At 41.2% G+C, this 17,523-nt stretch overlaps 1 protein-coding gene across 1 annotated transcript in view; it reads left to right on the top strand.

Moving 5' to 3' along the window:
• The window catches only part of prkar2aa (protein kinase, cAMP-dependent, regulatory, type II, alpha A), a 51,631-nt gene extending 35,158 nt beyond the window's left edge, over nucleotides 1-16,473 (top strand). The window contains exons 4-11 of the mRNA XM_047581972.1: nucleotides 4,985-5,121; nucleotides 5,651-5,757; nucleotides 9,789-9,930; nucleotides 11,979-12,080; nucleotides 12,486-12,560; nucleotides 12,642-12,707; nucleotides 13,025-13,163; nucleotides 15,013-16,473. Of these exons, the coding sequence (XP_047437928.1) occupies nucleotides 4,985-5,121; nucleotides 5,651-5,757; nucleotides 9,789-9,930; nucleotides 11,979-12,080; nucleotides 12,486-12,560; nucleotides 12,642-12,707; nucleotides 13,025-13,163; nucleotides 15,013-15,137 (893 nt within the window). The 3' untranslated portion in view covers nucleotides 15,138-16,473. The remainder of the gene's footprint in view (nucleotides 1-4,984; nucleotides 5,122-5,650; nucleotides 5,758-9,788; nucleotides 9,931-11,978; nucleotides 12,081-12,485; nucleotides 12,561-12,641; nucleotides 12,708-13,024; nucleotides 13,164-15,012) is intronic.
• The last annotated feature ends 1,050 nt before the right edge of the window (nucleotides 16,474-17,523 follow it).

The raw sequence follows: 17,523 nt of genomic DNA, 5'->3' as shown, positions 1-17,523 counted from the left end.
GGTCATGGTGCATCTAAAACCAAAAAAAAAAAATGTCATCTGATTGAGTTTTCCTGAAGACATTTCAATTTAATTATAGTTTTTAGGAACATTTTGTGGTCTCTCGAGCTACTTGTGAGTATGCGGTTTGTTAACAGACCTTAGTCATGTGAGTTTCAGATGGGCACCCAAATAAAAACCTAAACCTCCTTAAGCCCAGAGGTTTTAGGGAGGTCAGTCTGCAGTCGCTCTATTGAAAGGTGATTTGGCAAGAATCCGCCGCACGAATCAAACCCTAATCCAATCGTTTGGAGAATCGGCGACGTAGCCAATTATCCGAGCACCGTTGAGTTGATTTAGTTTGGCTGCCATCAGAGAAACAAATCAGACATCTGGCGTAAAAAATATTGACACCAAACTGACTTTAATGGAGGAGAAGCAATTGAGGTTGTTGAGAAGCAGTTGACTGCGCCAGACTTGAAATATCTTCAAGAAAGTACCTCTAGTTGATCTTGTTTCAGATTAAAGATCTGTTGGATGAGACGCACGCACGCGACACAGCCTCATTACAACGGAGGATTTCCTCCCAGGAGAGACATACGGCACAATCACACCTACAGTTTATTTATTTGTCCAATAATCACACACTGCCCCGTTTCTGAGTCAACCGAGGCCTTGCAAATAACTCACATGTAGACTCACAAGTAGTTTAATGGCCAGTTTTTTTATTTCCTTACACTCCTCTCATCCTGCCAGGGTTAGAAAGAGGTTTCGACAGCTCGGGGAAAACAAACAAATATGATTCCAGCAACTTCTGCTAAGCACAATAGACCTGCCTGTTCTCTGGAGCTTATCTGATCTGAACCAGTGAAGAACACACACACAGAGAAAGCTGATACGAACGTCTTTGCTTAAAGCCTTGAGTTTTAGGGCTGTATCTTGGTTGTTAGCATAGCATAGCTAACTACAGCACAGTGGGCGGCTAAGCATTAAGGCTCAGCTTTTTAATTTGGTTTAGTGAACGTAACGACGGAGATGAACCCGAGGACTTAGCGCGCTGACACCGTAGAGGTCACGCTGCTCCAAACATGACTGGTGTGACCGCGCAAAAATAAAGACTTACACTCATGACTGCACCCACACACACTCGGGAGATTTTTGTCAAACATCATGTGACAAGTGGAGTGCGTCTCTCTGCCGCGCCGGAGAAAACGCAGACGCACAGTGACAATTTTAAAATGACCCCATCAGATTTTGTCCTCTAGTGCGACGAAACATGTCGCTGCTCATGTGTCATTTTCTCACTTCAGGGCTTCTCCTCGTATTGTGTTATATAACGTCTTCCTCTCACTGTGCATGTGCTTTTATAACATCTTACCTTTCCCTGCACTGAGTGTAAACACATTTAACCGAGATGATGGTGGATGTCACGTCTCTGCCGTTAGGGTTAGACATTGTTAACTCATCACTAAATCTCCAGATGAAGAAACCTAATCATGCTATTAATTACAAAAGATTTATTCAGTGTGGGCATAAAAAGGAAACACGCTGTTTTAGGGCTGGGTGATAAAAATCATCTATTTATCATTTAATTATATTTTTTATACATGTATATTATTGATATTCTTTTTGAACCTTTTTGAACTATTTACAAATGACCAAGAATTTATTAAAAACTATAATGAATATTCAAATTTATTCAAAAATGGTTGAGTTTAACAATGAAATGAACAAAGTCAAACTGATTTTCCCTTCTGAGATTAATAAATTGAAATTTGCATGTATAGTTACTTAAAAAAATTACTTTAACATAAGTTCCTGTAGTCCTATATAGATAAGTACATGGAAAGTAACTGTATAGATTTATCATTTATGCTGTATTTTTGATTATTGTTGTGTGATTTACACTCAGAGTGACTTCACTTATTTGTTGAATCATTATATTTAATCAGTTATGTGTTTTCTGTTTAGTTATAAAGTACAGGTTCAACTTTTGTTTGTTTTTGTTGCTGAATTTGTTGTGTGGATCCCAGTAAGACTAGCGACCACTTGGTAGAAGCTAATGAGGATCCTGATAAATAACAAAAAATATAGTTGTGCAGACGAGGCAAAGCAACTTGTGCAAAATATTTGTGGCTTGGTAGCATATACCCCTGACTGGGGCTCGATATTGCTACAGATTTCCTGAATCAATCTGATTCTGACTCACGAGCTGCTGGTGTGATTCAATTCACTTAGAGATATTTCAGTTTGGAAACAAATGGTTTTTGGTGATTTTTGTTATTACAACAATATTTCACATCTAGTTGTCACATGTTGCACATTACTTTGCTCTTCTCCAGCTCTTGTCTGTCCTCTCTTTTCATCACGTGAGTGAACCTCGATGAATAACACCGATCTGCCACAACATTAAAACCAGTGACAGTAGAAGTAAAGAACATTGATCATCTTGTGACAGTTCACTGATCTGCTCGGAAACTTTTGGACCTGGAATTCATTAGTGTGGATATTACTCAGACATGTAGAATCCACCTACACCAGACCAGACACCCCCACCACCACTTAATGGCAGTAGCCGCCCCCAGCAGGATGCAGCCTGATAATGACACACACACAAAAACAGTTTCAACTCAAAAACAAAAACATGAAGAACAGCCCGATGTGTTGAACTGGCCTCTAAATTCACTAGATCCCAAACTGATCAAGTATCTGTGGGATGATCCACAGAGGACCCCTCCCCTCAACTCATAGGACCTAAAGACCCCCCCACTAACAACACCTTGTTTCCTGACAACACAGGACCCCCTGAGATGACCCATGTCCACTCTCTGATCAGTCGCAACTGTTTTAGAAGCACAAGGGAGACCTGCAGAATATTAGGAAGGTGGTCATAATGTTACGCCTGATCGGTGTACCTCCACTCTATAAATAGACCCCATATCTTTAGCAATATGCGTTGTGACTGCATCTACAACGGCTCTCCGCCGGGGCCTCTTTCTTATCAGTGGGATACGATCCAAAAATGATTCCACTAACGTCTGCTGCTTTTCTGCGGGCGTCTACGTACGGCCGGAGGCTCGTGCATTATCTCGTAATGAACAACATTTCTCCCACTTGGCTGCGTTTGTTTGAGCTGCTGAAAGAAATGATGAGATTGTTCCTCTTTTGGGAATAAACTCTTCCCGGCTTACTGCCATGTTGTGTGTGTGTGTGTGTATGTGAAATAAATGCTATGAACTGCGGGAGGCGTACACATTGACCTAAACCACAAATTTGAATTCTCCAAGCGTTTGTTAAGGTCTGCTGCTGATTGGCACACACAGTGGAAATGTTGAGAATGTACTCGAAAGCAGCACTGCTCTGCTAGATTGGCATCTGCTCAAGATGAGTCGGAGTCGAGAGCTCGTCTGAAATAAAACCAATACAGACATGACAATGACTCCCAGTTTCTCAGTGTGTATCTGACAAGCGTGTTCTTACCTAAGCTGCCTGCAACCTGTTGGCTTCTAGAGTTAGAGGATATGTTGTAATTTGCAGATTTATTTTCAGAGATGTGTGTTCATAGTCTTTTTTATTTAAGGGAAAGACTACACTTATAATCTGTACCATGATTTGTGACAAGTGAATATAGTATTATATAGTTACTTGGACACATTTCACATTTCTTAAGGTGTGATACGCTAGGCCAAAAAAACTACCCACTGATCAAGTTTGAGATTTTTTGCTGTTTTGCTTCATTAACATGTCTTCTATCAAACTAGTCAAAAACAAATAGTCAAAATGCACATTTAGGTGTTTATTTCACTGCACTTTGTCTGTGTTGCGCCTGTAATTTACTCCTAAATTGGCTAATAGTCAGCTTTCTCTTCCTCATCTCAATGCCAACATATGAGGTACTGTTGTGAAGCTCTTTTTCATATGCAGAAGTCTGTCGTGTCCAAATGAGGTCATATATTTTGTACTGGCAAACAATTGTAAAAGCAGAAAGGCCGATCGGGAGCTAAACTCACACTCTCATTGGTTGATGTTGATTTCTGACAATGTGATTGGTTCAAAAGTGTCACATGACCGGTTATTTGCAGTGAAGTCTTCTCTAAGAAGAAAATTACAGCTCAAATTAGCAAGAAAAAGAAACATGAAGGAGACGGGAAGTCAGACTCATCTGAGTTCATCCGGCTGTAAATTGTCTTTGGTAAAAGGAGACGTAAAAGACGATCAGCAGTGGATCATCATTCATGGTTCATGCTTGAATGAACTTAAAGAAAATTTAATCTGACATTTTGATATTATATGTTGATATTATTCTGTGTTTTGAGTGGTTTTGGTACATAGCATTTTCCAATGAAAACGTGAAAATATGTGAAACTAATGTAAAACTTTTAAGGCCATTCCCTCAAAATTAGTTTTTCTGCATAATCTGAGCCAGAAATCTTCACTTCAGTAGCACTAACACACACCAAACTTTCCAGATTTATTCCTAACTACATTCTGCAGGTATTTACAGAGGGGATTTTTATACATCATTCAGAGCCTGATTTATTCAACATTTTACTCCTAAAAACATGGTAAAAATAGATTTTTTTGGACTGTTGACAGTATTTTGTGATTTATGGAGCGATTAAAAGATATATTCGAAATTCCCTCTCTAAATACCTAGAAATCTAATATTTTAACAAAATGAAACAAGAATTTTGAACCTCACTCTGGAAATGTATGCAAATTAGTGCGTTTTTAAGTAGATAACTCCTCATTTGCATATTTAGATTCAAACTCACAGAAAACTTGTAATACAAAAAAATATCGCATTTATGTAAGTAATCAACTGGGGAAGTGTCATGGTGCTATCTGTTAGTCTGTTAGTTAAAAGCTTTATCCTATTTACCTGTATTTACCTCGCCTTAATTTGCTATTTGGATGAAAAGTCTTAAAGAGTCCCAACAAGTGAAGTTGCCCTTGTTTGAGTTTTGTTTCCTGGAAATATGTAACATCGGTTTGTCTCCTTCAGTGTGCGCGGAGGCGTTCAACCCAGACGACGATGACGAGGACACCGAGCCCAGAGTGGTTCACCCAAAAACAGACGAACAGCGCTGCAGACTGCAAGAAGCCTGCCGAGACATCCTACTCTTCAAAACACTAGATCAGGTAAATAAATGTCACGTCACACAGGAAGACACGCGTCCACAGACATGTGGCGGTGCAGGAAAAAACAGAAAAACACGCAGATGTGTGAAAGAAAAATGAACTCGGTTATACAGTTCTCTGGAAGTCTGCTGGGGTGATTACATTCTCAGTAAAACAGTTTTCATTTTGATTTCGTATAAAACTACTTGGCTGAAACCCTCCTATATTTGGGCAAGTGTAGTTTGTCTCGGCCATAAGCAAATCCAACAATAATCTGTGCGCTGCCACTACACTTGATTTATCTCGGTTTGTTTTGGCCAAGACGATTCACTTAGAATTTATTTGGTATATTTAAAAACCTATTTCTGTTTGAAGACTTGGCCCCTGCTTTGATAAACTCCTCATGTGCCTTCTCACACAGTGTCCCTGCTGGGATAATTAAATTTCATTTTGCGCTACTTGTTTAAATAAGACACACTTGGTCTGTTGCTTGTCATTTCGCCACCTCATTCGTATCCGCCGTCCCCTGTTTCTTTTGTCCCGCGTCCAGGAGCAGTTCTCAGAGGTGTTGGACGCCATGTTTGAGTTGAGGGTTGATCCTCAGGAGCACGTCATTGACCAGGGAGACGACGGAGACAACTTCTATGTCATAGAGAGGTGAGAGGCCTGTGTTGGATCATTAAAACCCTGGGTCAGTTTGTGTATTCAAATGCTGCCCGTGTGATTTAACAAGTTAGGATGGCAGAGATGGGAAAAAAAAAAAAAAAAAGGATGTTATAAAGCAGCATCGCTTTAAAGAATGACGACAAAGGAGAGAATGATGGCCCTGTTTATATTATATTTCCATAAAGTTATTTGCACTCCATCCATGCTCAGTTGTTTATTGGTTGGGTTTGATGTCGTACATTGTGGTGAAGTAATGTACGCTTTATACAGAAGAGCTCTATTGTAAGTTATTTTAAAATATAGAGCATTAAAAATGTCATAGAGTTTGATTTGACTATTAGAATTTTTTATTTATATATATTTTTAGACATAAAGCCCAGTTGAGGGCTTGTGTTGGCACAGCGTTCATGTTTATGATCAGTGTGTGTGTGTCTGTCTCTGTGTACACCGATCAGCCACAACATTAAAACCACTGATAGGTATCTTGCGACTTAAACTTTGCTGTAAAACTTTTAGACCTGGCATTCATTCATGTGGAGGTTACTTAGACATGTTGCACCCACCTAGACCAGATCAGGCACCCCCACCCCAACGCTATTACCCCTTTCACATCGAAAATACCGGGTTGACACTGGATTTTCCCTTGATGTGGTTTCACATCACCAGCCTCCCGGGTCTGACCTCCCGCTGTGAGAGCTGCCTATTTTTTTTGTCCTTCTCATACGTCATCGCGTCGACAACGTCATCATTACACATATAACTGCGCTAGAACAAAATGCTGGCAGTGCTCCAATAAATCACTATGTCCTGCACAGTGCCCGATATCTGCCGCCAAATCTCCACTTCTCCATGGATGCAGAGCAGCTGCTTTCCAGTGCGCTGCCATGATAAAAAAAAGTGCCATATCGCTATACAAGCTGTGTCTATAAACACAGCCTCTCATGCACAGTTCACATCAAGATTTCCTGAACATGCAGTAGAGCTAATTCACCTATGCCCTTCCATTAACAATGGTGTAACAACAAATTTAATTTGTTTGATTGAAAAACAGATCAGTCCCTTATGGGAGTAAACCAAAACTTTGCTCTGTTTTTGAGCTGCTCGCAGCCCTGGAGCTTCTACAATGACACGGTCTGATCGGTCTTCCAGTGACCAAATCAGAACATGACAGGCAGGTACATCAACGTCCTTGTGTAAATTAGTCACATCAAAGCCGAGCTGAGTCGAGCCGATGAAATCCCGGGTTGATTGCCGGGGCATTCATCCGGGTCGAAAACTCGGGCTAATGACACAACTTGATGGCAGCAGACGTCCCTGGCAGGATGCAGCCTGACACAGACACACACACACACAAAGAAAAAACACTTTACAACTAACAAAAAACAACACAGCACAATGTGTTGACCTGGCCTCCAAATTCACTATATCCCAAACTGATCAAGTATCTGTGGGATGATCCACAGAGACCCCCCTCCCCTCAACCCATAGGACCCAAAGACCCCCCCACTAAGAACATTCTGTTACCAGACACCACAGGACACCCCCATGTCTCTTCTCTGCTGAGTCACGGCTGGACCCGTCACAATAACAAAATTTTGCTGGACGATATATTGTCCCACAAATTATTGCCGATAAACAAAGTTATTGTCACCATTATTTTGAGACCAATTCTTCTTTCTTTTGCAATGATAATATGGCTTAGTAATGCAAGCGCACCCTTTGAAAAGCAATAACCTTTTATTTCTATTTAACATTGTAATTGCAATGCCAAGAACTTTTACATATCCTAAACAAATAAAACATGAAAGACAATTGGTGTGTAACACCACCTATGAGCGCACGGAGGCCGTGTGTGTCTAATTCTGCTAATGTTAGCCAACGGTGTGTACACAGATCTTTACAGGACCGGTTTGGTTAATCGGACCGGAACAGCGCACCATCTGCTTTTCTAAACTTTAACCTCTGCAGCTTAAGAGGAAAACACACCTACCAGTGTTGGGCTGGTGCCTGGCCACTGTTTATCCCACCCCAGCCTCTATTCGTGACGCATATCAGCTCGGCTGCGGTGGTTTAGCTCCACTTGTGAGCTATCTGTTCCATACCGTACACGTACACACTCGTCTATCTCAGACCTGCACACAAGACTCGCGATGACCTTTAAGAGCAGCACACCAGTCTGGTCGCATACTATCCCGGGGTTTTCCCTCTAGGCCTTAAAAAGTGTAGGTGGGTGGCTAATGTCACCCAGAGGGTGGAGTGTGAACACACAGAGAGATGGAGGGATGAATAGAAAGGAAAAAGAAAAGCAGGATAAACAGACACATTGTTTAGACTTTTCCTCTTTTACTTTTTTGTTTTATTACATCGTTGAACCACATCTCTGCGCGTTTCATGTTATTCATTAAATAGATTTGGTTGTCTTCACTGTCAGCTGTGCGCTACTATTGTATACCAGCACTCTTCACAAAGAATAAACAGTCATGTCCTGAAGCCTATAAGACAGGAAGTAACTCCAAACCACTCTGAAACCCTCGGGGACGAGGAGTAAATATATAATGGGAGGAATGACGTGCAAGATGTGAAAAGGATTGTTGACTCTTATCAGCTAAAGAAAATAAAAGTTAGATTTTTATTATCAAGTGAAGAGTAAATTATATTTTATGCTCATATTTTCTTTATTTTGTCACAGACTTCAGTGAATGTTTCCCAATAAATCTGAACTGTTTAGATGATTTCAAATCGACATCAACGTCCCAAAAATACCCCTAATAGATTTGTTGTTATTGAGACTTCATATCATCCGTTTTAGGAGATAAAAAACCCAAAAAGCCCGGGGTTGAACAGGGAAAATCCCTCTGTGCACGAGGGAACATCCATTTTTGTCTATCACCGCAGCTTACACCGATCAGGCATAACATTATGACCACTGACAGAAGAAGTAAACAACACTGAACCATCTTGACAGGGAATCAACGTTCTGCTGGGAAACTTTTAGACCTGACTTTCATTCATGTGGATGTTACTTGGACATGTACCACTCACCTTGTCCAGACCAGGCGCCCCGCACCCCATAGCAATGACACTTTTTCGATGGCAACAGTCATCCCCAGCAGGATGCATCCTGACACAGACACACACACACACAAAAGCAGTTTAGGAACAACGCAAAAAAAACATGAAGAACAGCACAAGGTGTTGACCTGGCCTCCAAATTCATTAGATCCAAAACTGATCAAGAGGCCCCTCCCCTCAACCCATAGGACCCTGAGGCCCCCACCAGCACCACAGGACACAACCAGAAGGCACATGTCCATTTTCTGATGAGTCACAACTGCTTTTGAGCCACAAGAGACACCTACACAACATTAAGAAGATGGTAATTTTGATTAGTGTATCATTTCAGGTTATATTAGAAAAAGCAATAGGGAATTAATTGATGGAAAGTGATTGGTTTGTGTTTCATTCACGGACTAATGGTGGATATTAAAAGCAAATTAACAGCGTGAAAATTACCACCGGTCAGTTTTCGCTCCTGCTTCACCGGCTGCACAAAGAGCGAGCGGCACGCAGACGCTTAACTTCAGCTAGCTGACAACACAGGTGACCAGCGTCCCCGTCGTCACGGTAATCCAGACCAAGTAAGCTAATACTCCAGCAGCGACGAGAGTTTTAACCCGCCCGCGCAGCCAATGGAAGGACGGACTAGCTCTCAAAGTGAGTGGTTAATCCTGCCGAGCAACAGCGCTGCAAATTACCTTCCCAAGGTTTAATCCTCATACAGAGTAGACAGAGAGAGCGAAGGCTGAGCTCTGTGTCAGCCACGTATGCAAATATTTTTACATCCTGGACATGCAGATATACAGCAGTATTGACACACGGGCTAATTGCTGGCCTTTATTTGCAAATACATAAAAGATATTAATAGAGATGACAGTCTAGACACAAACAGACTCGTACCTTTTAGATAGCTGGTTGAAATACTCTGTGGGTCAATAAACGTTATCTCACTCTCTGTTTTCTAGGGGTGTGTACGACATCGTGGTAAAAGGAACATGTGTGGGCCAGTATGACAACAAGGGCAGCTTTGGGGAGCTGGCGCTCATGTACAACACACCACGTGCCGCCACCATTGTAGCCACCCAAGAGGGGGCGCTATGGGGACTGGTAAGAAGAAACGCACACAAACATACACACAAAAAATTTCATGAGATCCTGATGTTTTGTTTTGTTTGTTTTTTTCTTTTGAGGCAGGGGGTTGATTCTACTGTCTTATTTTATTTATTTTATTTATTAGCCTTTATTTAAAGGGGTCGATCCAGTTGAGTTACAAAGACCTCTTTTCTTTGGGGAGCCTGACCAAGACAGCAGCCTGGGAAAATACATGGAAGATAAAAACAACAGCACTAACACTCTGAATTTACATTAAAATGAGGACAAGTACGAAATGTAGTTGCTCCAAGGTTTCCTGCGGGTTTTCAAAGATCCAAGGGTGATTAGTTCCCCAAACTTTTCTCCAGGGAGTTCCAAGTAGCAGGTGCAGAGTCCTTAAAACAGTGTTTACCAAATTCAGAGTGAGATTTGGGCACGTTTAATAAGTAGAAATCACTGGAACATAAACAGTAATTGCTTTGGGTTTTTTAGATGTAATTGCATAAGTAGTCTTAATAAAAGGTCCTGATTATTATGCTAACCCATCTATTAAAAACTATCGAGATCATGAGTTTTGTATCAGTCCATCTTTAAATTACCTTAATAACACTGATGTTGGGTTTGAGGACATAGGAGCGATATAAAATACAAAATATTTTGAATTCATTCTGAGACCATGGTGGAGTAAATTAGACCCTGGCAGGCCACCGTAGTATCAACATTGTATGGGAAACCCTGTTGTCAAAACGGATGCATTTAAATACAACATCCAAACACTGAATCTTATCTTAACCCAATTTAGCTTTGCATTCTATATTATAAAAATGTTTTGATAAACACGTTTGTGCTTTTCACAGTGAAAAATCTAATTTTTTCTTACTCAAACTTGGTTTTAGATCCAATATGTTAATTCAGTTTGTCAAAATGAGAAAAATAATTGTAAAATCACACAGGTGAGATTGTGCTGAAAAGAATGATACCAAACAAGGCAATGTAAACGTTTTTTAAGATGAAATATAAAAGTAAAACCAAAAGTAGTCAAAACGGCCAATTATATTCTGAACTCGTAAGTTCAGAATATAATATAATATAATAAGTTTATGATATTCAGCGTTAGTTTCAAATAACTGAGAGAGCTACAGATTCAGTTCTGTTGTCATTGTGGATGCTTTGGTTTATAGCGCTATTGAATTGTATTTGCTAGTATTTTGAGAGCCCCGTCTTAATCGGCAACATAAAACACTTAAATGTTTAATTCAATCTTAACGGCACCATAAAATGCGTCACCCAGTTGAATTACCACCTTCCTGGCGCTCTTTCAACATCAGCTGATCATTAGATGAGTCATCAACGGTGCACCTAATGTTTTGGCTAGTGATAAAGTTTGGACATTGACTCACCAGCGTCTAGAAGTGAAACCAACGAGGAAGAGTCAACAGAGGGCAATGTCTAGAAATCTAAAAACAGACCTGATTTACAACCTCAGTACACATTTTATGGTCGTATTCGCTGGGGTTGGGTTTTCTCAAAGAAGAGGTACTACTCTGTGATGTCACAATATCATGTTCAAATCTTCAGGTGTGATTGTAACAGTGTTACACCAGGAGTTTGAGTAAAAACCCCCACACAGTTACTTCTCTGTGTCTTTTAAGTCGTAATAAGTAAGGATATCCCGATCGGAAGTGGCAGATCTGTATGCGGGCCGATCCAGGCATTTTTTTAAATGACGAGACCAGTTGTAAAAGATCCTCTAGGTGTTACCACCTCGTTTTCTTAATCAGTTCTGTCATTTTCCTCCCTTCAGTTGTCTCTTTCGTGTTACCAGTGTTAAGAAAAACAGTACACTGAGCCGTGGCGTCCAGACACGTTAAGAATGGAGTCTAGTAATCCATGAATGGAGCCGACACTCTGCTCTGATGGTTTATGCCCCGGCAGCGCCTCCTAGTGGCCAAACAGAGAAAAGCCAGCAGCAGCAGCAGCAGCAGCAGCAGCAGAGAGAGAGAGAGAGTCTGCCTTTAGGAAGTGTCTATTTACTCATGGTTTTATTTTTTTTGTCCACCTAGGACCGTGCCACTTTCCGAAGACTCATTGTAAAGAACAACGCCAAGAAGAGGAGGATGTACGAGTGTTTCATCGAGTCTGTGCCCTTACTCAAATCACTGGAGGTGAGTTTAGTTAGTTTTCAAGAAATTTAAGTTCTTAATAAAGGGACACTCATAATCCACTAATAACCAGAATAATGTAACCACCTCAGTCAGAGCAGACTAGAGAAGGGTGGTGTAAACCTTTGATTATCTGTTTAATGGGAAAGTATTGGCTCCTATTAACCAAGGTTGGAACAAACCAATTCTTTCTGGGCACACGTGGGGTTAATATCAGGTTATTTAGGAGGAACAGAAACGTGGACGTAGAAATACAAGCAGCTGTTCAAACAAGGTTTGAAAGGATGAAGGTCTGGAATCAATGTGGGAATCAGTGTTGAAAATATGCAAACTTCTTTTTCTGTTGAGTTAATTTAGTAGTTGGACAGTAGAGTTTTGGAAGAAATGTTGTCTCTATTCTCTCCCCAGGTTTCAGAAAGGATGAAGATAGTGGACGTATTAGGAGCGAAGCAGTTCTCAGACGGGGAGCGCATCATCACACAGGTGAGACACGGACACGTCACATGTATTTGAGGGTTTCTACCTTCACGTACTGTGCACTAACGGCGTCTTCTTTCCCCTCAGGGAGACAAGGCTGACTGCTTCTACATCGTAGAGTCTGGAGAGGTCAAGATCATGATGAAGAGTAAAGTAAGACCCTCGTCCTCGCCCTCTTTTTGTGTTCTCTATTCGATTCATTCCTCTGCAGCTCTGTGAAAGGCAGGAAAATCTGGAATATTCCTCCTGCAGATAGTTTCTGTGCAGGATGTTTTGACAGTGACAGCCCACTCTCCTCATTAACAACCGTCACAGTACTGAAGTGTATCCTGGTTTTGCCTAGCAACAGCGGCCATCACAACCGTGGTTCTGCTCAATCCCGATTCTCTGCTTGTTCACCTCTGCTCTCTCTTCTCCCTCCTCCTCCATCATCATCATCATCATCGTCGTCATCGTCATCACCCCTGCAGACGAAGGCCGACCACGCAGACAATGCGGAGGTGGAGCTAACGCGCTGTAGCAGGGGTCATTACTTTGGGGAGCTGGCCTTGGTCACTAACAAGCCCCGGGCTGCCTCAGCCTACGCAGTGGGAGATGTCAAGTGTTTGGGTAAGACAAAAATCCACTTCAGCGTGCTCGTGAAAGCCGCTTCGTTTCTATATTTTCCTTTTCGCCTTCTACAGCACGACTCTCGTTGCCAGTTTTCGCCCTTTCACTAGGCTGTAATTTAGCATTTAGAGAAGCTTTTGTGAAATTGAGAGCGACTCATAATCAGAATTTAAACCACTCGACACTTTAAAGCTGCCAGCCCCGTTCATTTCCCTCCGAAACTGAGCCGCTACAAGCAGCTCGTCATGAGATGTCAAGTGGCATTTGAGCTTTGATTAATTGTCCTCGATACTCGCTGCTCACCTCCTCTGTTATTACCTTGTACTTTTTGTGTTGACTAAAGGGCGTTCTGTGCGTGTTTCTTCTTTTAAAGCTGCCTACCAGCTCTTCATTCATGCAGGATTTTCAGCAGCTGCTCCTGTTGTTTTACAACCTGTGTCGAGCCCTTTTTTTATTATTATTATTTTTATAGCTTCAATTACCCGGCTTTTATTACTTTAATCATATAGGTTATTTATTTAGTTCAACAGGAGCAGAGACATTTAGAGCATGCAGCCCGTGAGACATAACATTACGACCACGCTCTGTAAAACGTTTTTTTGTGACATTGTCGTCGGATTTGAAATGGGACCAGGTAAGACTTGAAGCTGTTTTCCAGCCCACACCACCAAGCTACAGTCATTTTGAAGGCAAATATTATTGATAGGATTAAGGTGGACATGTCTTCAATGGTGGACACGGGGATTATTTCATTATTTATATTATAATAGAGTCACTAATGTGTGACAAAATCTAAAACCGCTTATTTTAACGCATGGACATGGCTGAGCCAAACCAGAATTGCGAACAATTAAGTCCCAACGCCCTCAAACGAGTACTTGCTAATTAGCGAGGTTGTAGCACGTTGCTATTGATAAAATTAGTTAAATTTGTGGATCATATCAAACTAGAAACATTAATAAGCACAAATAAATTAAGCTTTAACTGTAGAATTTGATGGGGGTTCGTTCTTCATCCACTTTTGTCTGGTGATCACCTGTAGAATGAATCCAATGAAACGCTCGCTATGATGTTTTAGATGGCAAACTAAAGTGTCCAACCAGAATAAGCTGCAATAAAACCTCAAACTTACGGTCTCCGTATGAGGATGCAGGGTCTCAGGAGGTTAACGTACAGCTGCAGGACATAGACAGTGTAACTTATGCACATAGCCAACGCCAGTCGGTTAGTGTGTGTTTCTACTACCTGCTTCCAAAATTAAGTTAACCCCCCAATGTGTTCCATCTTTACTGATCCAAAACAATCAATGTGAAAAATGCAGAGAAGCAAAAGCAGCTGGAAATAGAATAAATAATTTACAGAAATGGGCCGAACAAATTCTGATGTTGTCCAGAATTTTGCCTCATAGATCCACAAGCGCCTCCTTTCCTTTGATAACTTTCGCCCATCTATAAAATCCCAGATGTTTTTCACGGTCTGCCCGATTGGTCCAACCATAACCATGGCAGTAATTCACCATTTTACACCATCTACTTCAGTCTGTGCGCTTTGTTTACCTCCAACATGCCGTAAAAACCCTCTACACTGAAGTGGAAATAAGCTACTACCCAGTGGACCAATCACAGCTCGTTCAGTCTGAAGCATAAACTCTTAAACAGATTGTGAGTTTTATCTTTCAAAAGAGGCCAAATCCAAATGGTTCAAGAACAGCTTTAAATTTACACGGCTGTGCCTTCTGGAGTGTTTTAGGTTGAAATTCCAGGAATTTAAAGCGGTACTTGAGCAACTGAAATGAATCTTGCTTTTGACGCCCCCGTCTCTCTCTTGTCTCTCTCTCGTCTCTCTGCAGTAATAGACATACAGGCGTTCGAGCGCCTCCTGGGCTCTTGTAAGGAGATCATGAAGAGGAACATCGCCCACTACGAGGAGCAGCTGGTGGCGCTGTTCGGCTCCAGCATGGACCTGAGAGACTGAGCCTCCCACACCACCCTCCGTGCCTTCTATTACACACACCAACACCAACGCACACACAATAACACAGACACACACACACACGGACACACACACTCCCGCATCATGCAGCGGCTAGACAGACTCGTACGTTGTACACAGACGGTGCGAAAACACGAGAACGTGCCCTCGGCTCACCCGCAGGTACAGAAATCCTCAAAGATCATGAACACACTGGCCCCCCCCCCTCGACACACACACACACACACACCTGTGTAGGCACTGAAAGACGCACACTTCACCTGGTCTGCTCACCCTCGAGCACATACTAGCTCAACACACTCCTTAATATATAAGCTGACTTTGGTTACATGAACACACACACACACACACACACACATATGCAGGTCTAGGCCACACACCTTGTCGCTTGAGCCAGCTTCAACCACTCAGTATGAATGTCTTTGCTGCAGGTAAAGCAGTGGAAGGACATAAAGTACATGCACACACTCCACACTCATGTTCTAAAAAACAAAATCATGCTTCATACGTGCAAGGCTTTTGCATCCACACGAGCACTTAAAACAACCCAAGAGTTGTTCCAAGCCTCAGCCAAGGACACATCAACGTACACACACACACACACGCACACACACACACACGCTCTCTCCCAAACACACACACGTACACATGCAAAACAACATTGTGGTGAAATGGAGACAAAAAAAACTAACAAAAAAAAACTCTGAAAATGAAAATAAATCAAAAATGCAAAAAAAAAAAAAATTAAAGAAAAAAAAGGAAAGTTTAAAGAAGACAGATAAGTTTTAGAAACGTTTTATGAAGATAATTAAAAAAAAAAACAAATAAAACAGAAGCTTTGATAAAATATTATTTAAATAAAAAAAAAAGTGTTTCCTCTTCAGGAGGCTGGGGTGCAGAACTTTGTGAGCGCGCTCCATTTCTTCCTCTACTGTTGTTGATTGAGTTGAGTTGAGTTGAGTTGAGTTAGTGCTGGTGATTATTGCAGTACCACAGAAGAAGCAGTGAAAAACGATAACAACCCTACATTTTCTGGGCCATTGTTATTCCGTCATGGACGCCACACTTCATCGTATTGGATTAATTATTAATGTATTGTTATTATGTATTCATTTATTTTTGTTTTTTTTGGGTTTTTTTGTTTTGTTTTGTTTTACTTTGACCAATTCTGATAAATTTCACCCATTCATCTCTGTAAAAACAGAAAAAAATTAATCTAATAAAAAACATATTAGTGCTTATTTCTCCTTGATTATCCTTGAATGAGTTGTCTGGATTTAAAAGAAAAAGAAAAAAATAAAGCAAACATTTTGTTAAAGATCTTGCCTCTCTTACATTCCTGCTCTCACTCATGAAACTCATGTGCCAAGGCCGAACACAATAAGGAATCACATTAACTTTTAAGTCAGTGAATGCTAAATACAAATGTTAATGAGTTGTTATGATCCTAATTTGTGATGAAAAATTCTTTCATATAGTGTTAAAGTGCATTTTAACAAGGGCCTTTATTAGGTCATTTAACGTCACATGGCAGCAACTCGGAGGCGTGTAGACCTGGTCGAGATGAACAACAAATGGAGCCTCAGAGATTAGAAGAAAGGCTGTTTAAGTGACTTTAAATGTGATGTGGTGGTTGGTTTTGAGTATTTCACAAACTGCCGACCTACTGAGATTTTCACAACCATGTCAAGGGTTCACAAAGAAAGGTGAGCAGCAGTTCTGAGAGAAAAAGTCTTGTTGATACCAGAGGTCAGAGGAGAATGGGAAACAGTAACTCATATAATCACCTGTTAGAACTGGGGGTTGTAGAAGAGCATGTCTGAATGTCAACAGCACATGAAACTGAGGCTACAAATCACAAGAATGTGACGAGATTGGACAATATAAGCCCGGAAAAAACGTCCCTGGTCTGATAAATCTTAGTTTCTGCTGTTACATTTGGATGCTTGGGTCAGAATTTGGCATAAATGACATGAAAGCATGGATCCATCCTGCCATCTATCTGTGGTTCAGACTTTATTTATCCCATGGGAAACACGGTGTCCAATGGCTTCATCGCATATACACAGATATGAAAGATATTTAAGTTGTATAATATGAATATATAATACTGTGTAAAAATATACAGTAGTATCATCATGGACCACAGCCCAGTTCGTTCAGCCACATGGAGGTGTTATAGAGTCTTATGTCCCGAGGGACAAACGTCCTCAGACAGTGACCTGTCTGGTTACCTGTCCAGTTTCAGTGTCCTCCTTCTCTTAGTGTTGCCTCAGCAGTATACCACAGTGTAAGAGAGGCCACTGGTAACAATAGTCCTGCAGCTTCCAGCAGATATAGAAATATACCGAGTGTGGCCTGGACTTCT

This window comes from Mugil cephalus, chromosome 1 (assembly GCF_022458985.1).
Source record: "Mugil cephalus isolate CIBA_MC_2020 chromosome 1, CIBA_Mcephalus_1.1, whole genome shotgun sequence".
In the NCBI taxonomy this organism is placed as follows: Eukaryota; Metazoa; Chordata; class Actinopteri; order Mugiliformes; family Mugilidae; genus Mugil; species Mugil cephalus.
The sequence above is the reverse complement of the archived record's forward strand: the minus strand, read 5'-3'. Positions and strand labels throughout refer to the sequence as shown.